We start from the raw sequence: 27,440 nt of genomic DNA, 5'->3' as shown, positions 1-27,440 counted from the left end.
GCCTCATGGCCTGGTTTCCATGAGGCCCTGCTGGTCCCATTCTTGGGCCAGGGGGCGGATGCTGATTGTGGACTTTCCAATGCCTGCCCTGAATTAATTTTGAGGCTCCATCTTGACAGAAAGGAGGACTCATGAGCAGAGCAGTCCAAAGAAAAGCAAACTGCCCTGAAGATAGATAGAAATTTTCATCTTTGAGAGTAATCAAGGAGTGACACAGATGATGGGGTTCAAGCCTCAGTGGGGGATTGAAATAAGTGACCTCACTATCGATGATATAATTTATGATTCTACATTCCAAGGATTGGGATTTAGGATATTTGCCCATTCCCAGTGGTCCTCAGCCAACTCCTTCTGATGATATGTGTCTTTCTATGGAAAAGGCTCAATGCATAGAAGTCAGGCTATTCCCATGATGATGAGACATTCATCTTGCTTCCTTCTCAAGGGACTTCCAGAAGTTCCCATCAAGGCTCTTGGGTTCTTGGAGTCTGAGAGATGGTAATTCTGGTTCTTACCTTGGCAAGCTGCTCTCCGAGGCCTCGGGGGACTTCTCGCTCCTTCTCGTTGTCAAGTTTATTGCCCAGCAGAAGAATGGGAACATGGTCTCCCACAGCTTCCTACAGAACAGAGAATCCCTCAGCTGAGAGAAGCATCCATAGGAGAGCCCAGGTGGGCAGGCTTACAGTGCTGATTGGAAAGATACAATGTGGTTTGAGAGTGCCCTGGTTTGAGAGCTGCCAAAACTGTGACCAAGACCTGAGAGAAAGGCCATCTTGTCTGATAGCCTCAGTTCACCATGCTTCTGCAAGAAGCCTGGACCTGCCTATTGGTCTCTTTGTGACGCCTGCTCTCCTTTCACCACTCTCCCTGGATCTGAACAGAGCCTGTGGGCTCCCAGGTGTGCTGAGGGGAGGCAGCAGGACAAGGGGAGTGTTGACAAGAATGGCTGGCAGGTTCTTTCCAGGGCTCATCTCGAGGGCATTCCTAAGTGACCAAACTTGGTCTAAGGAGCCAAAATGGATCAAGGCAATTAATCAACATGGTTTGGGTCTGTTTTTCAGGCCGCTTTGATTAGAAGTGGTATGTCCAGCCGGATGTGTTGATGCACGCCTGTAGACCCAGTGCCTCAGGAGGCTGAAGCAGGAAGATTGCAAGTTCAAATCCAGCCTCAACAACTTAGTGAGGCACTAAGCAACTCGGTGAGACCCTGTCTCTAAATAAAATATAAAAAAGGGCTGGGAATGTGGCTCAGTGATTAAGTGCCCCTGGGTTCCATCCCTGGTACCGAAAAATAAAAGTGGTTATATCCAGAGATCTTGTTGATACCTAAACTCCCTGAGGGTTGGATCCAAATCTGACTCACTGTATGGGGCCCACAGAGCTCTAAAAATGACTGCCGTGTGCCTAACTGGAGGTGGGCACTACAGATCTATGTCACTGGGTGCTGTGGTTCTAAAGAAAGTTCTGCACCAGAAAGAACCATGTGGCTACAGCAGCTGATGCTGGCGATGGAACTCAGGGCTGGCACCGCACCACCAAGCCGCCCCTCAGTGGCATTTCTTGGGTTCATTCAAGGTGTTGATTCTATTTACTCCTGCACTGACTGTGGCACATCAGCCAGGGGCCTGCTTCCCGGGGTCTCTGCCCTTACTTGAGAGGGGATACTGCATGAGAACAAAGGCCCCAGGACTTACAGCTATTCAGTGAGGAAATATGGTAATGTTCACATTTAAGAAGGCTGCTATTTTTACTTTGTGAAATATTTAATTAGAGGCTTTTAATCATAATTTAGTAACAAATAGTTATTCATCATAGCTAAATGTTTTACTAAACACAGGGGGCCACAGGATAACAGAAGCTTATAAGCAGTTACAGTTTTGCTAATACTTTAGCTACTTTACTGCTGCATTTCTAATAGATGTCTAAAGTCCATCTGAAAGGCATACTTATTTTAAGTTTAAATGCAATTACCTTTCAAATTAAAGCCTCAATGTTTCCTTAATCTGTACATTTGTTTTTATTGCAGTTCAGTAGTAGAAGAAAAAAAATTCTCATTTACTAAATGAGAACATTAGGCTCACAGAAAACAGAAGAACATTCGACAATGAAGTCACTGAGTTGTGGGGACTGTTCAGTACATGGCTCCACAATTCTCTCACCTTTCTGTCTAGATTCTTACTTCCAATGAACTCTCTGCCTCTTAGTGTCTTACTAAATAGAACTCTCTAAAAATGGCATCCATTGGTAGGATGGTAATTAATGTGCATAATGATGACTCAAAGGCACTTCAAGATCTTACAGTGTCTTCTGATTCATCAAAAATAAATTAAACTGGGCATGGTGGCTCATGTCTGTAATCCCAGGGATCTGGGAGTCTGAGGCAGGAGGATCGCAAGAGGGAGGCCAGCCTCGGCAACTTAGCAAGGCCTAAGCAACTTAGTGTGACTCTGTTTCAGAACGGAAAATTTTTAAAAAGTATTGAGGATGCAGCTTAATGATCAAGCATCCCTGGATTCAATCCCCAGTATCTAAATAAATTAATTAATTTGATTGTGTGCACTGTTGTTGATGTGTCAAGTAGATTGTATCATCTTCCAATTATCTGAAAGTGAGTAACACACTCATGGCATATAGACTTGATGGCTCCCTATTAGCCAGAGTTTTAGTTAATGGGATTACTCCCCTTTCTCCAACTGTACGTGAGACTGCATACTTATGTGAAGAGTTTTTCACTGAAAAGGAAGAAAAGAGGAGGAAACAGGGAACTGGGCCAAAAGGCTTGCTGTTTAGAGCACATGAGAAAGATATATTTGTAGATTTATGTGTGAGGAATGACTAAGGCTTGTGGGGTTTCTTGACATGGAAACTCTCTAAAAAGATGAGCATCAGACTGAAAATCACAGGGTAGAATTCTAACCTGCATTTTTGTTATTACTTGGCATGCGCGATGGCTGCAGTTTCCTCACTTGCAAAGGGGAGACTGAATGACCAAAAGGGACAATGTAGGGCACAAGTCATAAGCCCAAATTCTGGGCCCTATGCATTATGAACAGCAGTGCTGTCTCTTGTGGGAAAAAAGGGGGCAGCCTCCTTCTTCTTTTTTAAAAAAGCAATTCCTAGATATAAAAATAAGAGTTTAGAAGGAACAGAAAAAGAAGCACAGCACCCAGCTGAAGCTGTGGTTTCTGTTCTCTGCATTGTTCCTCTTATGCAAGCGCTCTGGACAAGTCACTTCCTTCCCTCTGGTGGCTATGGCCTGCCACTGATAGAGGAGAAGTCGGTCCATCTCTAAAGAAATGGCAAAAATAAATGAGAACACACATAAGGCCAGAGAGTGTGTTATCACAGGCAATCTGTCCTCATCATGTTGGCCTGAGGTTAGTCTCTGACCCAGAAGCATAGGGAAGGACTGGGTGTCTCATGACCCTCTTCAACTTTAAGTCCAAAGGTCTTGAACTATGTCTATACTTTAATACCTTTCTTTTTTCTAACTAGGTTTTCAACCTGTCCACCACTTGGTATAACGAGGTTCATAATTATCCATTAGGTGACCCAACACCCCTTTTCCCCCCACTGTCATTGAGGGTAGAACCCAGAGCTTTATGCATACTATGCAAGCACTCCACCATTGAACTATGCCTCCAGCCCTACACTTCCCTTTCAAGGTCCAAAGTGTACCTCCTTCAAGCCTCTGGGGCTTTGGTGAACAAGTTTCAGGTCCACATGAGCTCTGTTGTTGATACCATTATGGATGCTAGTAAAGATCTCAGGGGCATGACAGGCCAGAATGAGAAAGCTTAGCTCCTCAGCCAGAGACACACAACCTCCGCTCAGGAGACTGGGGTTCTGCCATTTGTGACTTGTCTGATGCTTCCTCTCCTCTGAGTCTAATCTCTATCTATAAAATAGAGTTCTAGAGGTGACTTCTGTTCTAGGACTTTCTGACAGAGAAGCCTCTCTACACCTTCGATCATTTTAGCTGCCTTTCTCTGAATTTGAGTTTTTGGGAAGACAGATATGTTGAAATTCAAAAGATTACCCATCTCTGACTTTAAATAATAAGAGCTGTCAACGTGGAGCAGAGGATTGGCATTCAGCTCAGGATGTGCAGCTGCTGGATTTGGTGGTTGTAGGGTGTGTGTGTGTGTGTGTGTGTGTGTGTGTATGTGTGTTAATATCTGTTTGCTGGGAGGCATGAAAAAGCACTTAGCTAGGATGGTGCTGTTATTTCTCTGGAGCCAGAACAAAAAAATTTCTCAGCACATTAAAGTATGCTGTTATGCTAAGAAAAAAAAATGACTGCAAAATTATATCTTGGGGGTTTCCATATTTATCCACCCCCCTGGACTATGAGTCAAAACAAGATTTATTTGTGTAGTTCGTTTTAAACTGCCAGCACCTCAAGCTCAACTTGGAACGTGGGGAAAAAAATCAAACTGCTATTTTTGCTCCATGCTATACATTGTCACCAAGGACAAAGATCAAGAGAATGAGATTTAGCTCGCAGCCCAGGAAAGGAGAAGGAAGTGGGCCAGAGTCCCTGGAGCCGAAGAACTCAAGAAGGACTGAAAAAGAAATGAACACTTATTTCTCAGCAGCAGATTTCATCCATGGACCATGTGACCAGAGAGAAGCACAGTGCAGTGGCAGGGCCTAGATTCTAGTTCTGGCTATGCTACTGACAAGCTGTAGGTGCCTTGGACAAGTCGTTTCCTTTCTTTAGATTTTGATTTTTTTCTCACCTATATTTTAAAAAATGTATTGATCTCCAAGTTTTTTGTTTGTGTTAATCCCCAAGTTTTCTTCCAACTCAGAGATAAAGGTCTATCTGGTTTACCAATTTCGGTCATATTCTACTTCCTTGACTTACAGTCCTAACACTATAGTGTTACCAAAAGGTTGGTCCTTGTCTGGATGCCAATCCAATAATGAGGATACAGTTTTCAGAAAAAGGAAAAGAAGGTTTATTGCTTTGAAAGCAAAGGAGAAACACAGGGACTCCTGTCCCAGAGGCTGTGATTCTGCCCATCAGCAGGAACAGGAGGCTTTTAAAGAAGTGGTTCAAAGGCTACATTCCATGTGTTCTTTGTTGGAGTTGTAATTCACTCATTAATTTGGGAGACAGTCATTTCTAAGACCTTCTGGTGCCACCCACAAAGTCTGAATTACTTGTTCCTGTGGTGGGTGTGTGCTCAAGGACAGATAATTCTGTCTAGGATGGGGAAGAAAGATAATCCTGTCTCTATTACCCCCCACACATATATGATTACATGACCTGTGTAACTCTACATCATGTACAACCAGAAGAATGAGAAGTTATACTCCATTTATATATGATGTGTCAAAATGCATTCTACTGTCATATATAAATAATTAGAACAAATAAAAATATATCAAAAAAAGAAAGGTAATACTGTTTCCCCTGAGATTAGGGAGGGGGAGAAATTAGGGAGGAGCAGGGAGAGAAGAAGAGAAAGAAATATGTGCATTTTAAAAACAAGTCACAATATCAGAGCAGCAAGGGCTAATTCAAAGCATAAAGTGGACCACTGTTAAAATAGTGCCATCAGAATGACCAAAAAAAAAAAAAAATGGGGGGGGATCTAAACAAGAAGTTTAACATCCTAGGACTATAGACATTGGAGATCAAAAATATGGATTTGAGAGGAAATATCAGCTCATACCGACCTATGCCCAAGTTGACTTTCTGTACCTGAAATAGGTCTCAAGATCTTCAGAGGTCTAGTTTGTCCCAGGGTCTTAATATGGAGCACCTAGGGCCTAAGAAGTGTCTTCTCCAAATTGGAATGGTTAGACTAGCTTTACCAGTGGAGATGAGAAGAGCTGGGGGTGGGTTGGGAATACAGAGCTGGCATGAGTGACTGTCTGCTTTGACTTCCTACAAGGTGCACTGGAGAATTGGCAGAGCGTTGCTGGGTCCAGCTTAGCCTCTTCTCAGAGGGTCTGAAGGCAAGGGGAAGCTGCCCAGGTGGAGTGAATACTGGGAGGGGTGTGGTAGAACAGTCCTGAGAGCAGAAGCCTCCCATCTCATCCAGAAAGGAAGGTGTCTTGGTTCTCAGTATGAAGTTGGGAGGTGGGACCTTTGAGAGGTGGAGACCAGTGGGAGGGCATAAGGTCATTGAGGCTGTGTCCTTGGAAAAGATGAAGGTAGTTCTTGTGGGATCTTGCTTAGTTCTCCTGAGAAGGTTGTCATAAAGACAGTACGCCTGACCCCTCCTCTTCTTTTTGGCTTCCTGTTTGGTGATACAATTTATTCCTCCCACACTTGCTCCTGCCATGATGTGATCTGCCATGATGTGATGTGGCCAAGAGGGTCCTCACCAGAGCTAAGTCAGTGCAGGTGACATTCCCTTGATCCTTTTGAACTGTGAGCTAAGTAAACTTCTTTATGAGTAGCTTTCCTCAGATATTTTGTCATAGTAATGAAAAATAGACTAACACGGTAGGTATTTTCTTGCATGAGGATTTTGATTCCCTTTAGCAGAAAGGATTAAGGGTCCTCTCATTCATACATACTCCCACTCTATCCTAGCCTCCTTAAAAGAGTCCAGTGCCATCTACTGTAGAATTTGGGGTCAGTAGGAACATTTCAGATCATTGATCTACTCTCCCCTGAATGACTGACCAGAGTTTCATGGCCAGGAAGTGGCTGAGCTGGGATGGTAAGAACTTCCTTTCCCATTGCCTCCCCCACACAAACTCTTGCTGCCCATCTATGGCATGTATGGAAATTTAAGGCCTCTTTTCTTGTACTGCTTTTCAGGTTGAGGGAGGAAGGGGCACTGCGAACAGCTGGCCACCATTCAGTTAATAATAAGGCTTGAGAACCATGAAGACTGTTATTAACGCTCCCCCTCCATCCTCCTTCCCCAGGCGAGGGAGTTAGTAAAGTGCTTGGAGCTATTTGGAAAAATAAGGTGCTCCACAAATATAAAGTACTTATTATTTTCAGTTCTCCTTAGATCAAATTAGGTGTCAAGTTTTAATCTATCACCTGACATCTCTGATTGCTGGTTGCCAAGGCAGAATGACTTAGCTTTTCAAGAATCAGGAGAATAATTGCATTATGATGCCTCTGTTCCACACCTTCAACACACACTCTGCCACTTGACACAGCCTTCTGTGCTTGCTGCTGAAACCCTGTGCCACTGAACTGAATGCATTTCCTGGTCTATCATATGGAAATCTCTGGAATGCCAAGTGAATGCTGGGCACACAGTTTATGTTCAGCAAATTCTTGTTGAGGGGTCACAAATGTCTTTGAAAAGGATTCAGAGCATTGTTACTCAAAGAGTCGTCCATGGACTTGCAGCATTGTCCTTCCGTGGAATTTTTTTAGAAATATAAGATCTCAGCCCCCAGTCTAGTTTTACTGACATAGCCTGCAATTTAGCAAGAGCCCCAGGTATAGGTGAGTTTGAGAAGCACTTGTTTGGGCTGGGATGACTGAGAATCAAAACCACCAGGGGAACTGTATGTATGTATATAAACATACATATATAAATTTTCAGGCCCCTGATCATCTGTTTGGAAAAGAAGTTCTTAGGATCAGCATTGTTTAAAAGTCTAAAGGTGATCCTGATGTTTATCTGGAGTTCGAATCATGGTTTAGAGTTTAATTATACTTCCTGCTAAAAATTTTTTAAATGAAAAACTCTGACTACAAATTAAGCACAGTTAGATAATCCTGAGTTATCCAAGTATGGATTTATCACCTCATCCTGGCATTGAAGCCCAGGGTTGCTCCAAGGCTTCTGTGGGACATCTTACCAGGCATGTGCTGATGGCGCTGTCAGCCCCTTCCCACCAAGGAATCACTAAACACCCTGTGCTCAGTACACAGTTGTCTGGACAATGATTGAGCCCCAAGCTGCAAAGATGGCCTTCTGAGATTTCTTCACCTCTACCTCCACCACTGAATTCAACCTGCTGTTCCTTCTCTCACTAGATCCCAGTTCTCAAGATCCCTGGAAACTATACCCTTAATGATGGCAGAGATCACAGTTCCATAAATGTGTGTCCATCCACTCTTATTAATCCTGGACTGTCTCTGTCCATTCTAGTATAGATCATAGATATTAGGACAGAATTAAATGCCTCTGGAAAAAGAACAGGTGGCTTTGAAGAAGTTATAGCCTCCATTTCTTCATTCTAGAATGAGACAGGTATACCAGATTGAACTAAATTGGTGATTTTCAAGGGGAAACACTTTTGTCTAATAAAACTATACCTAGACTTCCAGTAAGTATACAAAGCTGAAAGAAACTGAGCAGAGCTGACTGAGAAAGGGAGATGAGGGGGGCTGGGGATGTGGCTCTAGTGGTAGCGCGCTAGCCTGGCATGCGTGCGGCCCAGGTTCAATCCTCAGCACCACATACAAACAAAGATGTTGTGTCCGCTGAAAACTAAAAAATAAATATTAAAAAATTCTCTCTCTCTCTCTCTCTCTCTCTCTCTCTCTCACTCTCTTTAAAAAAAAAAGAAAAGAAAAGGAAAGAAAGGGAGATGAGGGGACCAGAACTGTGACCATTGACGTTCCAGGGAATATCAGTCTCAGACTCCAGGGCTCTGAGAACACAAGTCTGAAGACTGCTGGGTTAGGTAGCCCCTGATGGTTCTCCTGGTGCCACCCACAACAATGAAGAGAAAGAGGAGAAGGAAAAGGAATCCATTTTCTATAGGCCATTATTAGCTTGGAGTATAGATGATCCACTATATTTCAGAACTTACATTTTCTCATTTGTGTTTATATTTTTTTGTGGGGTGGGGGGGAGTACCAGGGATTGAACCCAGGGGCACGTTACAACTGAGCCACATCCCCAGCCCTTTTTAAAATATTTTATTTAGAGACAGGTCTTGCTGAGTTGCCTAGGCCCTCACTAAGTTGCTGAGGCTGGCTTTGAACTCTCAATCCTCCTGCTTCAGCCTCCTGAACTGCTAGGATTATAGGTGTGTGCCACCATGCCTGGCTCCTCATTTATGTTTTATGCACAGTCATTGCTTGAGAACTGGTTTGTATTAAGAAAATTTCTGAGAAACCCTTGAATCTGGCTTCCATTCTGTTCCTTTTTTTTCTTGGTAATGGGAAGGGTGCAGATTAATAGCAGAAGAGAGTGGCTCAGCCCTTCAAAATCACACAAAAAACAGATATAAATGGGAGAAATAATAGATCTCAGTGCAAAAAGGGATGAAGAAATCAGTAAGTCCAGTGTCGTGTCTTTACGACAAAAGAGCATCTATCCATTCATTCTTCCCCCAATTACTTGGGGCCCCACACCAAGCATCCAGTTACAATCATGCAGCTCCAGTTCTCAGGAGGCACAGGGTCTGGCAGGGGATTCAGATGGGGAGCATGGGATTTACCACAGTGACAAGTATGTGACAGGGCTACTCAGGCCTCATGAGCTTGGAGCAGGAGGCTGAACACACCCTCATGAGGGCAGGAGCTCTGCCTCTTTTATTTACTGCTTTAATTCTTGGTCCGTAGAGAAGAACCTGGTGGTGTTTTGACAAATGCACGAACAAATGATGGATCCTGTTACTGGAATGATTAGTACATGCTACCTGAGTAATTTGTGAAAGTGTTAAGTGGTGTATCCACACCACCCTTGGCCTTGAGAACATGCATGAAAGAATTATAGGAAGAACCTGCCATTGAACAGGAAGTGCTTTGCACTTACAAGGCAATATATAGCCACTATGAATCAAGAAGGTAGATCTTGCAGGTAATCCAGAATGCAAGGAACACAGTGGCTTCAGAGCCCTAGCAGGTCTCTGGCTGTGGGGGAAGCTTGGAACCCTTGTGCCATTGATCATGCTCCTCTGTGGGAAGGGTGGTGACAGAGGCCCCTGAACACTGAATGGAGTGGCTCTTGGACAGGGTGTAGCTGTAGAGCCATAAAGACTTAGGGGGTGGGAGAGAGATGGTGAAAGAGGGAAGAAAGACTCTAGAATGAATCAGACATAACTTTCCTACATTCATATATGAACACACCACCAGTGAATCCACATCATATACAAGCACAAGAATGGAAGTTATACTCCATGTATGGATGATATGTCAAAACACATTATACTGTCATGTGTAACTAAAAAGAACAAATAAAAAAATAAATTTTATTAAAAAAAGAATAAGGGAAGAACTCATCTGTGACTCAACTTAAACACTGATTCCTCAGGGGAACCTTCTTCTGTGCCCCTCCACCAGAAAAATCCCCCTTACTCTAGCGCTCAGCAATTGTAAGGACGCGATTACTGGCTGTCTCACTCTGTGTCTGTGTTGCGATAACTGAACACCACAGACTGAGGCATTTGTAAAGAATAAAGCTTATCTAGCTTATGGCTCTGAAGGCTGGGAAACTCAACATCAGGTAATCCAGAATGCAAGGAACACAGTTCCTATGTCTGGGAGGTCCTCATCACTGATAGGTCCCAAGGCCCCACAAGAGACACATGGTGAGACAGGTACCCTTGCTCAGGTTTCTTCTCTACTTCTTATAAAGCCACAGTCCCAATGGATTAGGGCAGCAACCTTAGGGCCTCTTGTAACCCAACAATCCCACTTCTAATACCACAGGTGGATTAAGTAAGTCCCTGTACTCGGTACACAGTTGTCTGGACTCACAATAGGGGTAAATTTCACCATGAGTTTTGGTGGGAACATTCAAACTGGAGCACTGGTATAATCAGTATTTCTCGTGTGTGTCCCCTCTCTCCCTGAGAGTGGGAACTGTGTCTGCCTTGTTGGCTTCTGACTCACTAGTGTGGCCCTGGGAACCTGGATGACCAGGTGAGTAATTGCCTGACACGGTTTGTTCCTGGGCAGGTGAATTCCGAATCGGGATGTGAAAGCACAGAGGGCCAGGAGGGATTGGGCAGGGAAGAAAGAAGAAGTAATAGCAAGTAGGAGGGTCCCTAGGAGGTGGCCATCGTTACCTCCACGCTGCTCAGCCACTGCCGGACCGACAGGAACGACTGCTTGACCGTGAGATCGTACATGATGATGACGCCGTCCACCTTCCGGAAGAACTGCTGGGTGATGCAGCGATACCTGCCACAGGAGGCCAGGGGTCAGGGTGCACAGCCTTCCCAGCAGCCCAAGCCTCCAGAGGCAGCTCCTCACCTCTCTTGCCCTGCTGTGTCCCACAGCTGCAGGGCCACCTGGGAGTCGTCCACATTCACTGTCTTCACGCGATAATCAATGCCTGTGGGTGGAACAGGCCAGTCAGGGCTGCCCTGGGTCAGAGGCATCCTCACTTCCACCTCAGGAAATGATGCCAGGGTGATATCATGTCAGGTCCAGGCTGATGACCTGCCCCTGCAGTTTCTGGGAAGCAGTGTGGGAAAATGCCTAGAGCACAGGACTGACTGGGTGGTGAGGGGACTGAGTTCTGGTCCTGTCTGCTCTTTCTGCTGTGGAACCTTGGTCCAGTCACTTAACCTCTTCCAACTACAAGCTCCCCATTGTAATGTAATCTTCAAGGTCTTTAGGGGATCAAGACCATAATTATAAAATCAACACGTCAATGCACAGGCAATTGTTAGTATTCATGAATTTACTTCTTCATTGGGAAAATGACAGAGGAGGAAAGAAGGTCCCCAAACTTATTCCCTCTCTCCCTCCCTCCTCTCCTCCCCTTCTTTCCTCCTTTCTTTCTTCCATCCTCCCTTCTCCTTTCTCTTTCTTCTTTCAGATAAAATCCTTTCCAAGTTTCCCTAATAAAATTCAAACACCCTCAGAGTTTGGATCATACTTTAAGATTTCCATCAGTGGGTTCAAAGATGTGTGGAGAAGAGGAGGAAGAAGGAAGGGAGGAAGCACGGCAGGAGGAGTGAAGGGTTACATTTGCCCTTGAGATAGTTTAGAATGCTAATCCATCATTGGCCATTGACAATCTTCTCTCCAGGGGTGTGATGCCCCCTGGGGTCCTCTACCTCAGAGAGTGACATGCATTTTGTATCTGACATCAGCCCTTGGATATAATGACCTCAATAAGGCTCTTCAATATTAGGCAGTCCTCTCTCTTAGCCACACCTAAGAATGTTCACAAATGCATAAAGATGTTCCAAAAGTCTCGGCTCTTAAGTACCTGATCTTAAGTACCTCTTAAGTACCTTGAGGGCATCCCCTCCCACCTTCAGAAAGGCCTGTGAGGTCCTAGCCCTGGAGAGCTCAGGAAAAGGAAGAACAATAGCAGCTGGGACAGAGAGCAACAGAAGAGACCAGACAGATAATGCAGAGGCAGGAAATGGAAAATGTCATCCAGCCCCTGCTGGATGCACTGGCAGCAGGGGCCAGGGCACTGAAGGAGCTGTGAGTATAGGAGAGGCAAGGGTCATCCTCCTCTGGAATGTCAGAACCAGCAGGGACTCTAGAAGCCCTTTGCTTCACAGGTGAGGGTGAGACAGGAGTGGGTTTTTCTACACTGCGGGGGGGAAAAAAAAAGCTAAATGCTTTGTATTTCCAGAGTTTCCATTGGCTGGGTTTCCATCTTCACTGTCCCTGTGACATCCACGTGAGAGGTACTCTCTGCTCAAACACATATGTACATTCACACATGTACACACACGTATCATGGAGAGATGGAGGAGCAGCAGCCCAGCAGCTGTGCCCTGCCCGAGCTGGCCAGCAGCTGCTGCAAGGTGCAAGCCCAGCTCTGAGGCTCACTGCTCTATAACAACACTGCATCAAGTACAGGATGCCCAGCGTTTCATTGCACCCAGAAAGCTCAGCGCCAAGTGTTCCCATCAAACAGATGACCTATGGAAATCAGTATGGAAGTTCCTCTTAGAAAACTAGGAATGGAAACACCATATGACCCAGAACTGAAGAACTATCCTATCCTAAAGAGCTAAAGGCAGCATGCTGTCGCAATGTATGTGTACCCATGTTTATAGCAGCACAATTCACTAGAGCCAAATTATGGATCCAACCTAGGTGTCTGTCAAGGGATGAATGGATAAGGAAAATGTGGTATTTATACACAGTGGAGTTTATTCAGAAGAATGAAATCATGTCACTGTAGAAAATGGACAGAACTTGAGATCATTAGGTTAAACAATATAAGTGAAACTTAGAAAGCCAAGACTTGTAGATTTTTACTCATGTGGAAGCTAGAGAGAATAAAGGCAAACAAAGGTGTGTGTATGTATGTGTGTGTGTGTGTGTGTATGTGTTTTGTTGGTATCTCATGAAATAGAAGGGAGACCAGAAGAATAGAGGAAGAGGACCAGGGAGAGGGAGCAGGGAAAGGAGAGGCACTGGGGGATACAATTTACCCTTATACATTGTTATACTGCATTGCATGTACAAGTATGTAACAACGAATCTCACTATTATTGGTAATTATAATGCACCAATAAAAACCAGGACAGAGCTAGGCATGGTGGCACATGCCTGTACTCCCAGCGGCTAGGGAGGCTGAGCAGGAGGATCACAAGTTCAAAGCTAGCCTCAGCAATTTAGTGACGTCCTAAGCAATTTAGCGAGACCCTGTCTCTAAATAAAATATAAAAAAGGGCTGGGGATGTGGCTGAGTTGTTGAGTGCCCCTGGGTTTAATCCCCAGTACCAACCCCCCCCCCAAAAAAAAAAATCTGAACAACAACAACAACAACAAAAGGATGACAAGGGTGAGTTTTCTTCTTGGTGAAAGCAGAGGAGCTTCCCTGGTCTATGCTGAGACTGAAGGGGCTGCCCTCTTTCTGATAACTACTCAGGAGAAAGTCCACAATGCTCAATACCCCCACACCCCTGCAGGGCCAGATATGAATCAGCTGATGGGTCCAAAGCCCCAAAGGACAGCCCTCTGCTTGCTGGCAAGACACACAGGAGGTCAGCAGGTGGGAGCTGCCCTCAGCATACCTGCTGTACCTTTCCGGTTAGTTACTTTGTTGGAAGATGGGGAGCTCTGTGTCACAGGAAGTGGGGCAGACAAAGGGGTGCTGGGAAAATGTGTTCTGTGTGTGGTGAGCTTGGGAAGACTCCCTGCGGGACATGCAATGCCCATCTCTGCAGCCTCAGACAGGCAGGCCAAGGAAGCAGACAAGCCCACAGGGGTTGGGCGTATGGTCAGGAGATACAAGGAGAATAGAGGAGGTGCGGATGGAGACACAGCACATGCACACCTGTGGCAGGAGAATACAAGAGTCCAACAGAAGAGGCAGCACAGAAGAGCATGGGGTCAGAGGCCCTGGATCAAACTGATTTTAAGACCACCACCAGCTCCAAAGGTCCAGGTATCAAGGAACCTGTGTTCTGTGTTCCTGCCATTGCCCAGCAGTGTGACCATGGTGACATGACTTTACCTCATTTGGGGATGGTTCACTTTCTTCTTCTATTAACTGAGGTGAGATGGAGGGTGTGTGGGGGGCTAAGTTGGGTATTCATGATCTTTAAGTTCAGCTGTAGCAGTCAATGACCACACTAAGGTGACCTTCAGTTGCAAGCTGATTGGTTCCTGCGTGACAGGTGAAGTCAGGAGCCGCTGTCACTGGAAGTGCATTGTAGAAGTGGTATGGATTAGAGACGGATCCCCCAGAAGGTGACAGTAACCTTTCTGGAGAAGACAGGCTCATACTGTCACTGGGTAGCAGAGATGTGGAGTAGGGAGTGCCACCAACTTTTCATGGAGAAAAGCCCAAGGTGGGGATGCTCCAGGGATTTCTCTGGAAGGAGGTGGAGTGGGATAGAAATCAGACTGATGCCAAGATAGGACAAAGGGTATTCTATCAGGAAATGCTTCGAGGAGAAATACCTTGGGCTCTGGACTATGATTTAAAGCAAACAGGTCGAGAACCAGCTTGGAGTCTTGGGTGCTAGTGAGCTTTCGTTTCTAATATTCGGCCTGATTGTGGACTTCAGTTTTCTCCCATACAACAGGACGGGATATGAACAGAACACCTATAGGGTTTGTTCCAGCGCCAGTATTCTACAAACCCATCATTTAATATCTCTAAGACATTCACAGGCCCCGGCAGCTGCTCTTGAAGGAATAGGCTGGCGCCTAAGGTGGGGTAGGTAGGATAACTTGAGTCACGTGCCGTATTTTAGAACTCACATTACACACAAACCAAGAGTCCAGTACACCATGTTCTTAGGAGGGTGTGGGAGACCAGGAAATCAACGAGACCCTCTGAGGATGGAGTGTGAAAGAAGAGTCCGGTCCTTGTTACTGGGTGGAGCTGTGGCTGCTGCCCTTGACAGGTGACTGTCCAGAGCCCTGTTCTAGAGTTGGACTGCTTTGGCCTTAGGGGGATGTGTGACTACTACATCTCCCTAAAGGAACACTTCAAGTAGCTGGTGTGACATCTGCTCACAGACACTGGCACAGGGAAAGGGATGTTGTATGGCAGGGAAACCAACATGAGCAGCAGCCCCATGTGTTTTGAGCAGGGTGATGAAGGGCATTCCTGATTTGGAAACTTTGATTTTTTTCCCACTTCCTAAATTGTATGTGTTTCCATAATTGGTCTCTTGGGAAGTGCAAATTAGTCTGATTTTCTCTTTTTCAGGGCCTTCCATCTCAGGGCCATAGGTTGAAAATGTAAATGGAACCTGATCTTGTTGACACGAGAGACACAGTGCTGGGAGGGGTGGCAGCAGGCCTTTAAGGGTCTGAGGATGTCCATGCCCCTGCCTCCCATCTGTGCTGGAGCCATGACTTGGGCCCACTGCCTGGAGTGATCTCCAGAGGAGGTGCGTCCTCCCCACAGTCATTGATTCCTGCCTCACCATCTGGAAATAATCACTCAGCTTACAGATGACAGAAAACTGAAGCCCAAAGAGGGATCATGTCCTCTCAAGGTTACATAGTTGGTCAGTGGCAGAGCTGGGAGGAGGACACAGGACTTGTGATGTCTCACTGAACCTCCACAGCCTCTCCTGCTTGCACCAACTCTCCTTGCTCCCAAGGCAGAGAAAGGTCCCTATCACCCACAGAGTACCAGTGCATACAACTCGATGTTATTTGGGGCTTTGTGGAATGGGATAGAAGGTGTGTTGGGGGGATTAGGGATTAGTATTAACCAACTGATAGAAGTGTGGACAAGCCTCTTAACCTCTCAGGGCCTCAGCCTCCTGATCTGACTATTGTGCTAATAACAATACCTGTCCTAAGGGTGTTAGGAAGATAGACTGAGATGATGAACATAACAGTCCTTGGTCAATACTCAAATCATCTAAATACATTAAGTACAGTTGATTTCTCCATCGGGTTAAATAGTACATGGTAGCCCTTCAATGTATTTATCTTTTGTTGAGTGATTCCACTTGGTGGAAGCTAAAAGGTCAATATGCCCTTGGGTCTTGCTACGTATTCCAATGCAATGTGCAACTTAGGGTGAAGCAATTAATAGCCTCTATTTAAGTAAAATATTATCCAAGAGTGGGAATACATCCAGCCATGATCATCCATTAATGCTAAGCCTAATGAGCTTCCACAATTAATTCCAGCTGTCACCCAGCAGGACTGGGATGTAGGACAGGTAAAATTCAATTGGTAAGCAGAACACTGTGACACATCTGTATACACACACACACACACACACACACACTTGTGTGCACTTGAAGAGGCAAGGCAAGGAAGTACCAGTCCCTTTTCAAAGGCAGAGGGGTGTGGTGGCAGGGCATGAGTCCCTGGAGAAGCCCTGGTCAGTCCCGAGGGAGCATGAAGATTCTGGGTCCTGCTGACAAGGGGGAAGGAGCCGTGCAAGGTGGGTGGGAGCTCACACAATAAAAGGGCCCCAAATCCATCTTTGCCCACCTTCATCCCATAAACCCAGGGCTAGTTTATGGAGCATTCAGGGCTTCCATCACACGCGAATGAGCTCAGTGGCCAGTAACGTCCCAGCCCCTCTAGGCCACCATCGAACCAACAGCAGACACTAGTGTCCCTACCAGCCAGTCCCATGGCCCCTCCTGTGGGCTCCTAATCCCTCTCTGGGACAGAACTCACCGACAGTGGCCGCCGTGCCTGGGGAGAACCGTTCTTCACAGAACTGCCTGAGGAAAGATGTCTTCCCCACCGCTGAGTTGCCCACAAACACAATCTTGAAGAACCGGTCTGGGGTAGAGGGAGAGCTTTCCTCCTGCTGAGGGCAGACAGTCTGGTCACCTCCTGGGCACGTCCACTAGCCCCTGTTGCTGCCAGGACTCGCCCTTCACCTGTCTCTGCTGGGCTCCACAGAAGATAGCACCAGGGCCGCCACTTCAGACCCAGAATGCAGTTAGGGCCCGGGTGTGGCATGGAAGCTCCTTCTAGCATCAGTAGAGGGGAAGAGAAATAGCCACCAACCAAGGGAAGCCCACCTGCTGTGACCCAGGAGGAGGCAGGCCCTGGTTGAGGTGCAGAGGAAGAGGCAGGCATGGAGGCAAACTATTAAAGCACAATGCTCCAAGAGTTCTGAGAGCATAGCGGAGGAGCCAAGGGTTCAGAGAGCAGGGCCTGAGGAGGAGCCAGGAAGCCTCTATGTGGGGAAGAACACACTGGGGCGTTTGCAGGGGGAAAGAGAGATGGAGAGAAGAAGGCCTATTCTTTAGTCAGGGTACAGAGATATCCGCATTTGCCCTGCCCTTGAAAGTCTGGATGGAAGGAGGATACTCTTGCCTCCCTGCACCTGGCTCTTGTGTCTTCTGTGTGACATCTTCCTCCAGTAATGAAGGCCTCCAGTCAGTAAGTTGGGAAGTCCCATGATGTTCCCAGAAGCAGCCAGTAACAGTGCTGCTTCTCCCTGACCCACAGAGGGACAGAGCTGGGAACTAACCTGCCTATCAATCTGAGACATTAAAAGACAGAAATGGGACAGATTTGCTCTTGGACACCAAGTGCGTAGGAGGTGGTATAAAGAGTGGGTGGCTTTCCTGCACGGGTTCCCTTCTGCTGAGCGGTCGGTTCTTCCTTCCAAAGCACAGCTTGCTCTCCTGAGCCTTGCCTGCAGCCCAGCTCAGCCCTGCCTGGCCAAAGGAGGAGCTCTTTGGAATCTATTTAAAAGTGGATTTGGGGGAAGTTAGCTGCTCTCATTGAGCAAATACTATAATGGAGGAGCAGCAGCGGATATTAGCAGCACTTGAGTTTTAGAGAAAAACCACTAACAACCTTTGGGGGAGAAATCTATTTCATACAGTACTTAGGAAGAAACTCAAGGTCAACTACAGGAATGTAAACTGAAAGTTAAAAGAAACAACAACAACCCACACTCAAAAATAATGCTCCCTGCCCCACTTTATTTATTCATGCAAAGCACAAGGGCACTGGTTCTCTGCCAGCATCTTGTCCCTGTGCCTTAATTATCATTTGTTTGAGATTAAAATGTAGTACACCCATCTGTTTACCCCCAGGCACAGACACAAGGTGGAGAATGGGGAGCACAGGAAGGAGGAGGCTGTCCTGGTGGCCAAGGCACTGCCTGACCCTTAACTCTGTGGTTACTACCCCTTTCCCCTGGGAAGAGGACTTTCTTTTGCAGGCCCACAAACAAACACAAAGATGGTTCAGCTTCAGGCAGGGCTTACCTCAGAAGAGCAGTGACCCACTGCTCACATTCAGGCACTGGGCCTGCTGTCCCCCCTGAGGGACAATCCACCTGCTGGTAACAGTGAACTGGGCTGCAGTCTGAGACAAAGGAAACCTCGGCTGGGAGTGGGAGGTGCGCTCATCTTCCCTCATATATGCCTTTTTAAAAAAGAACTCCCCAAAATGAAAGTAATATGTACTAATTTTTTTAATTAGGAAATACAGAAAAGTAGGAAGGAAAAAATAATCCTTCATCAGCTACTCTATTTAAGGAGATTCGAGATATTTTTACGTAAAATATAAGTATACATACTCACACGAATGATATATAGTTGTATCTTCTTTTGTCATAGTCATATATATATATATATATATATATATATATATATATATATATGTACCAGGGATTGAATCCAGGGGTACTGAACCACCTAACCACTAAGCCTCATCCCCAGCCCTTTTAAAATTTGAGACAGGTTCTTGCTAAGTTGCCAAGGCTGGCTTTGAACTTGTGATCCTTATGTCTCAGCTTCCAAAGCTGATGGCATTACAGGCATGTGGCACTGCACCTGTCTCTAATTTCATTTTTTTGTCATAATTATTAAATTATATGTATTTCTTCGAGTTGCTTTTTTTAAAAATGTGATTTTTAACAACTGTATACTATTCCATTAAATTAATATAGTATAATTGATGGTTGGGTGATTTTTCAGCCATATGCTATTTTATTTATTTATTTATTTATTTGGTACTGAGAATTGAACCCAGGGGTGCTTTACCACTGAGCTACATCCTCACTTTTTAAAATTTTGAGACAGGGCCTCACTAAGTTGCTTAGGGCCTCACCAAGTTGTTGAGGCTGGCCTTGAACTTGTGATCCTCCTGCTTCAGCCTCCTGAGTTGCTGGGTATAATCCTGACTACCATGTGTTATTTTGAATAACACATTCTTGACTTAAATCTTTACCCAATTTTGGTTATTTCCTTTGAAAAAAAATTGCTAGAAGTGCTGGTTCTAAAGATATATTTTTTAAACTCTTCATTTCTATTAGGTACCATTTTATGCCTCCCCAGTCCTGTATAGCAGAGCCTGCCTCACATCAGCCTTCCAAAGAGCAGCCCCTCTTTGACACAGTCACGTGGCTTCTAGCAAATTATGTTTCCTCTCCATTGCAGTTTCTATTCCCAGCAAAATGGCAACATGGACTCACAAGGAGAGTACAGACATGAGAATGTGACTGTTAAAAGTGCACCCTCCCTTCTGCTAAGAGCCCAGCAGAGGGGCGGGGCGGGGCCTCAGCCCTTAGGGCTCCTACTTTCCCATCTGTTAAGGGGGCCGAAGCATTTCTGATAGGCCGCATCAGATAATGCCTCAGCAGATTTGCAAGTGTAGCTTTTTTCTTTACTCCAGTCTCCTACCGACCTCTTGACACTTCACCTTTTGGGAGGATACCCAGAGGCACTGAAAACATCACTGTGCCCACTGAAAAGCACATGCAGGTCTGAGCATGCACGGAGATGTGGACGGGCATGTTGGAGGAAGGGGCTCCACCAGTGGGTGCTACCCAGCTGCCCACTTTTTCCTTGTAATAAGATCTTCAAAGGGGTGAGATGTAGGCATGCACCCCAGACCCCAAATGGCCACCAGTGTCAAGAAGTTCAGTGGTAACGGCCTCTTGCACATTGCTATGACATTTCTGAAGCTGTTTCAGAGGGTCAAGCAAAGAATGAGGACCTGAGCAGTTTATTTTGAGGTTTAGGTCACAAAGGAGGAGAAGGATATCATTACCACGAGCCAGAAGAAGACTTTTCACATGGTCTCCTTTCTCCCTGTGGAATTTAGCAGGCAACCTGGTGGGGAATGGGAGGTGGGTGGGAGCACACTGAAGGGATGCGCAGGCCAGACATTTGAGAATAAACGGTGATTAGCTGATTAAAAACCTAAGAACCAAGAGAAAAATTATGGCATGCACACTTTTTTGAACTCAGGTTTTGAACTCAGGGGGTACTTAACCACTGAGCCACTTCCTCAGCTCTTTAAAAATTTTTATTTACAGACAGGGTCTCACTAAGTTGTTTAGGGCCTTGCTAAATTGCTGAGGCTAGTTTTGAATTTGCGATCCTCCTGCCTCAGGAGGTGTGTACCACCATAATTCTAATGCAGGGATTGTAACTCAAGAGCAGTTACAAACTGTGCAACTTTGAACATATCTGATGGGATTATTGTTATTGCTTAATTTACTTTTTCTATTTGCAAGTATCTGATGTTGTATGCTAAGAGTCCAGCAGAAGGTGTAGCTTAAGTAGGTGCTCAATAAATGTTTCAGATCTGAATCAGAAGAGAAGGAAAAGGATGGAGAATGAGGCAAATAGCAGTTATAAAGGAAATGTGTCAGGACCCCTGGGTCTCTCCCCATGACATTCAACTAAGCAGGGGAAGGTGGCATTTGTAAGACACAAATGTGGTGAATCACAGGACCTACTACAAGTGACCTTCTGAGAGCCCCACAGGGCTCCTGGGCTCAAAGGCCAGGGACAGATCATAGGAGTGAGGTCTACAAATTGAGTCGTGCCGTGTCCTTACCTTATAGAGGGCTTCTTTGCCAACAGGTTGTCCTCTGGGAGATGTGGGGGTGAGTTCCAAAGGCGTGGACTGCCGGATTTGTCTTCCTCCTGCCTGTTCAGAGGCTTCCTCCTCCTCTGGACATTTGCTCAGTGGCTGCTCAAAGCCACTACCCAGGAGCTGGGGCAGGGGATCTTCCTCAATGGAGATGATTCTGCGGAGGGCCCTGCAGGGTGGACCCCCAGTCCCTGTCTCCCCAGTCCCTGAGTCTTCTTCTGTAAGAGGATATCCACTCAGGCCCAGGGAGCTCTTCCTTCTCTGCAGGCTAAACACATCTTCCTCCTCCTCTGACTGGCTGTTGGGATTGGGGAGAAAGACACGTGGGAGAATGTCAGAAAGCCTGTCAATACCGAGGCCGAGGGCGGCCTGATGACCTCCGTGATAGCTGAAGAGCACCCTTGCTTTGGAGAAGAGAACTCCAGAAAGGAAAGGAAGACAACAGAGCCATCATTCTTCAGCTCGTACCTTCCACACACTCCCACGCAGGGCCTGAGGCTGTGGATGGGGAGAGTGTGCCCAGGTGCTAAGACCTAGGCAGGACGGGGCAGACACAGGCCCCATCTTCATGGAGTGCTGGGTCAGAGGGAGACCAAAGCAAAAATGACACAAATAAACACATTTTCATAAGTGGGGAGAGGCCTGTGAAGGAGAAGGTAGTGAAGAAAGGCGCGCCAGACTCAGAATAAAGCACCCAGATTGACAATCAGCTGCCAGGTTCTGCTCCAGCACCAGCTGTTATTATCTGTGTGCCATCAGGTAAGGCACTTCCACTCCTCCGGCCCCCCCCCCACTTCGGCCCCACCCTTGCCTCACAGATGAGACGATGACAGAAAACAGGTAGGTTCACACAGCCTCCTCAGCTCGGTGAGGGTACAGTTGTTTGGAGAAGACCCCCACCCCACACAGCAGGTGTCCACCAGCTCAGAGGCAGCTGCCCCTTGAGAAGGGGCCCTGGGTCAGAAGGCATGTCCATCTCTTTCCTTCCTCTCTCCGTTTCTATTTCTGTGTCCCTAGAAATCAGAGCCAGGAGTAAGTGTACCTAAGTGCATACTTGCTTCTAGAAGCATTTGAACATTAATGGTGAGGAGGAGCAGCAGGAAGTGGGGGTACTGGGCACCTGGAATGTAGAGTAAATGCACTTTCATTGTAAGGCAGAATATTTTCAGTAGTATTTTTGTTTGTTTGTTCATTTGTTTTGCAGTATTCAGGATTGGATCTGGGGCCTTGCACATGCTAGGTAAGTGCTCTACCCTGGGCTACACACCAGCCCTTTGTAAGGTTTTGAGAGCAAAAGTCTCACAGATCCTCCTGAGCATGGGAGTTCCTTTAGGTCTGTGTGAACAAGTAAAGCTGAGAATCGTCTTAGAAGGGATGGAAATTTGTCAGGCAATCTCTCTCTCTCTCTCTGTCTCTCTCTCTCTCACACACACACACACACGCACATACACACGCACATACACACACATGAACTAGAAAACAGAATGGAATAGGGATAAAGTAATGAGGTGACATAGCCAAAGAAGGAAAGCAAGTGAAAGACACAGGATATACAGAATAGAGAAACATCTTTACTTTGCCCCCTAGCTTATCATATTTATTATTCCTAAGAACAAACAGTGGGAAGGAAAAGAAAACCAAAATGCACATGTCACCAAAATGCATTCTGAAAGATAAATTAATATCCAGTGCTTGCTCACAACAGTGATGAACTAGTTTGGATTCTTGATAGAAAAATAAGAGATCTGTAGCAATTCAAACACCTTTACTTTTCCTTATAAAATCATATTTTTAAGTAAAAGCCAACTGGCTTCTTTCCAGCATGCTTCCTATATATGCTCTCAAGCCTGTTAACTGGTTGTATGATGCAGAACAAATTAGAATTCCTGTCCATTTTCATCTGCTTATTTACACACAGTGTGAATATTTGTGTGCATGTGTGAGCAAATGTGCAAGTTTTTTCAGAGGCCTTACAATCAGAAAAGAAATAGCCACTTAGGCCCTAAAATGTAATATTTCTTGGAAAAAGCTTTTTATTTGGGAAATTCTTAAGTCCTCTTGACATTCTATAAAACTTCAGCTTAGCGTGATAAAGTTCATTTTTGGTTTTGCCACCAAATGCTCTCTGCCAGCAGTAGAGAGAGCAGCTACTTCTGCCTGGGTCTGTATTGGAATTTAGAGTTCACAATTTGTTGCTTATTGGATTATTGTCTCTTTCCTCTACTCAGCTCAAAGTTCATTGAACAGAGATGGGTTTATTTTTCTTACCACTGCATATCCAGTTCATGGCACAATAACATACACATAGTAGGCAATCAAAAATATTCACTAAATCAGCATTTAATAATGGATATTAATGATGGGATCCACATATAATTTCTTTGGAGCCTTTAAAAAATTCAAATGAATGTCTGGTCTGGTATAGAGTACATAATCAATAAGGCCTGCAGAATCAGTCAATCAATGAATTCTTTCAGTACTGAGGGACCAACAGGGCAACTACTATTACATAAATTTCGTTCCCAAATTGTATCTTATTATTCAGCTATTTAGAGAAGGAATTCATGAGAATCAAACTCACAGATTTTACTGATTAGCTGATTTACATTCCCAAAGTCACTTTGCCTTTGCGTATCTTTTTATTTTGTGCTTGCAATCTTCAGGGTCTTCTACATGAGCAAGTTTATAGACTTTCTTCCTGGATCTGATCCTGAAGGGTCTCACTCCCCCTGCATCTCTGTGGCCATCTAGGTGTGCTTCTACCTTTTTGTGGCCATCTATGTTTTTACAGCACATGCCAAAAAGAGGAGGGGGCAGGGGACTGGTTTGAGTAATAGGCCAACTCTTTGGGTACTCAAACTCAATCATGTGCTTTCCAACAGCAACAAAACATGTTATCTTTGAGTTAGTTAAATATGAATCCCTGAAATGTTCTGTCAAAGCCCCAATCTTTTCTCTATGAGTTCAACTAGAATGTATCCAAATAGATAACTGCTGTCAGATATAACTAAAAAACAAAGTAGAAAAAAAAAAGTTCAACCAATGGAGACTCCATGTGAACTTTTACAGACAACACAGTCATATTCCTGAAAAACTATGTGTGTCCATTCTGCTCAACAGACAACAGCACTGCCCTCCATCGCTCTCTTCCTCGAATACCTCTCCCCTCCTCATTCTGTTTGTCTGTAGCACCCTTCAATCCTCCACAGGCACACACTAGGGTGGGGTAGCAAGAAGACAATGCCCTGTCCTAGGGGTTTGCTCTGCATGGATGTGACAAGAGGAAGTGTTGTGCCCTCAAAGAATCGAGGAGAGTGCATGCAGCTGACCTCAGGCCTCCCTATCAGGATCATAACACCAGGAGCCAATCTGCACTGAGCGTAGGCCCAGAACTGGCTCCCAAAGAGCAGGAGATGAATGAATGGCGACTTACCTTCTGAGAATCCCTCTGCTGTCCATATATTTGCCGATCACAGAGCCAGATCTCTGCTTCCTGCTTGCCTTGGGCGCAGCCTTGTCAGCCTTGGCTGCCTTTTCTTTCTGTAGAAACACAAAAGGCCCTGAGATCCATGCCTGTGGATTTGCCCCATTTTCTGAATAGAAAATGGCACACCATTCCCACCTCCTAGGTCTGACTCCAGACAAGACTGGAGTAAGCAAGTAGTGTCCTGGACTCCCTGTTACCATTCTCTCCCTCTCCACTTTTCCAACCTCCCCCACCAAAATTCCTCCATCTCCTTTCCAATAGTCCTAAAAAAATGAACAAATAATTTTGAGCCTAGGGTCTACCATGTTATTCTACACATAAGCATTATAATTTGCAAGAGGACAAAGAAGAGAAATGTTGAATGCATAAGAAAAAAATTATTTTAAAGTATAAAAAGACTTCTGTGCATTTTATTATTTGATTTATTTTCTTCTTCTTCTTCTTCTCCTCCTCCTCCTCCTCCTCCTCCTCCTTCTTTTTTCAGTGCTGGGAGTAGAACTAGGACCTCACACATGGCTAGGCAAGTGCTCTACCTACCACTGAGCTGCACTCCCCACACATTTCTGTGCATTTTAAATCACACTCTAATCCCTCTTTTTTCCAAATCCCCCAATATGATGAGAAAGGGACTAGCCTAGAGGGTCAATTAACCCAGTCCATCATGCTGTTCATGACTCCTATGCTAGTGTAAAACTTTTCAGATCTCTTGTATTAGCAGGTTGGGTGTAAACTGCTCAAACATCTGTAACAGAGAACCTGAGTGAAGTGGAGGCTTATGATCCCCTTTGCCAAGGCTCCCAAACAGATGTCTTCCAGGAGATGGGTTGGTTGGGGTGGGGGGTGTTAGATCACAGGAAGAACCTCTCATTAATCAGTCATCCCATGATTCCCAATGATCCTTAATGAGGGGAAGAGGTGCTGCGAGCTCCCAGGGCCCCTGAAGGTCTGGCTTTAATGATGCCAATGAATCTTTAATTACTATTCACATCGACAGGATTTTATCCCTCTTCCTTCAATCACCCACTGGAGTTCTTCATTCTACCGGCTTTTCAAAGCAGAATGAGTTTGGCAGGTAAAGGGAAGCCAGGTCAAGGGATTACGATGACATTTGTTTGAAAGTTTGAAAAAAAAATCAGTGTTAGTTCTAAAACAATTATAACCATTATCATCATCAAGCAAACATGTGTAGGCTTAAGCCTTGCTCTGATAGTACACACAGGTGGGCGGCACAGACGTTTGCTGCCGGTTGGGAATATCAAAGAAATGATGGTATTACAAAGTTCCTTAGGGACTGGCAGTAAAAACCAGGTTGGGACCAGTTCAGGGCAATCTAGCTGCCTTAGGCTGACCATAATTAGGTTACTATTTAGTCAAAGGTCCAGTACCCATTATTCTCTTTCCAAGAACTTTTCTTGAAAACTTCTAGAACATGGGAAGACAAAAGGATAGGGATTCTCTTTCCTCATGTGACAGTAGGTCATGGTCCAAGATAGTTAATGACTTTCTCAAGAACACACACATGATTTGTACTATGATAATCCTGTAATTAGGAGGACATGTCAATCAATCTTGCTCCACTTTTCTTCCCTTAGAGAATTCAATGGCAACTTCTAAAGGGAATGATGAGCAGGGGAGCATGAAATATTAGATTTTGTTTCATGTGACCTACAGTGAAGACCTCTACATAAATATAGGATTTTATGTTATTTGGAAATAACATACATGAGTATGATGCTCAAATATGGAAGAGGAGGGGTCCCCTACAGAGTAGCAAAATGGCACATAAAATGGACTATGTAAATAGCAATATATGCATTTTGAATTTATTCTATGGCAGTGTAAAAATGCAAAATTTAAAGGAAAGCAAGAAACTAAACATTTTGATTTAAAAGTGATAGTGACATTTCAACTGTGCCATTTCATGGAAGGAACTATCATTTCTGCATTCAAGAAATATGTAGCCCACCCAAATTGTTGTTGTGCCAAGAGGAGGGTGTATTACTTCATGGAAAATTCACATACTCTTACCCAGTAGTCTACCTTACATTTTTATTATTGGCAAAACATCTTAGGCCATAGACCTGCCCACATCCAAAACATAAAACTCATCCCAAATGTCTAGATGACCTTGGGTCAGTCCAGGCATCGATCTGGTTGCCTCTGGACCACCACCCTTGTTTCCTGCTGTTCCCACCTGCCAGGGGCATCAGCCAATTACCTGAAAGCTTATATCCTGTTCATCCCGAAGGTGTTTGTTCCTTTCCCTGTAGATAGTAAGGGGAAAGGTATTCAAATATGGAGTTTGAAGTTGACCAACCCAATAGTAGCCAATTTACTGTTCAGCTGTGTGCTGAACAGTAAAGAAGTGTGAAGACCTGTTATAGAGGGCCCTGGGAGCCTGCATTGTCTTTCCTTAAGAAAGTGGCTGAAGACAGGAGAGTTTGTATGTAAATTAGCTCAGAGGAAATGAACGAAACAAATGGCTTTTTGCCCCACTGTTCTTCAGGCTCATGCCAGGTCCCCATTACTAGGGGTTGCCTCCCCCTCTGGGCTTGTTATGGGCCTCCCCTTTCTGAACCATTCATTCATTCTTCAAATGTCTCCTGAGCATCCACTATTTTTCAGGCCCTGTTCTAGTTATCAAGGACACATACATGAGTATGATGCTCACCTTGGTGAATAAAACACCACGTTCCTATCTCAGGGGATAACTGCTATTGAGAAGATACAGGGGGCAAGTGGAAAGAGGAGAGTGGCATGCTATTTTAACTAGAGTGGTCAGAAAAGGCCTTGATGGTAAGG

General features: G+C 45.2%; 1 protein-coding gene across 1 annotated transcript in view; it reads right to left on the bottom strand.

Annotated features, from left to right (window-relative positions):
• The window catches only part of Cracr2a (calcium release activated channel regulator 2A), a gene marked incomplete at its 5' end in the record, with an annotated part of 70,912 nt that overhangs the window by 10,079 nt on the left and 33,393 nt on the right, over positions 1 to 27,440 (bottom strand). Inside the window, 7 exons of the mRNA XM_058572367.1 lie at positions 516 to 617; positions 10,957 to 11,071; positions 11,144 to 11,225; positions 16,976 to 17,111; positions 21,116 to 21,449; positions 24,585 to 24,691; positions 26,857 to 26,902. Of these exons, the coding sequence (XP_058428350.1) occupies positions 516 to 617; positions 10,957 to 11,071; positions 11,144 to 11,225; positions 16,976 to 17,111; positions 21,116 to 21,449; positions 24,585 to 24,691; positions 26,857 to 26,902 (922 nt within the window). The remainder of the gene's footprint in view (positions 1 to 515; positions 618 to 10,956; positions 11,072 to 11,143; positions 11,226 to 16,975; positions 17,112 to 21,115; positions 21,450 to 24,584; positions 24,692 to 26,856; positions 26,903 to 27,440) is intronic.

The sequence above is a fragment of the Marmota monax genome, unplaced genomic scaffold (assembly GCF_021218885.2).
Source record: "Marmota monax isolate L192 unplaced genomic scaffold, Marmota_monax_Labrador192_F-V1.1 WCK01_AAM20220418_F8-fsc00356, whole genome shotgun sequence".
NCBI classification, from domain to species: Eukaryota; Metazoa; Chordata; class Mammalia; order Rodentia; family Sciuridae; genus Marmota; species Marmota monax.
The sequence above is the reverse complement of the archived record's forward strand: the minus strand, read 5'-3'. Positions and strand labels throughout refer to the sequence as shown.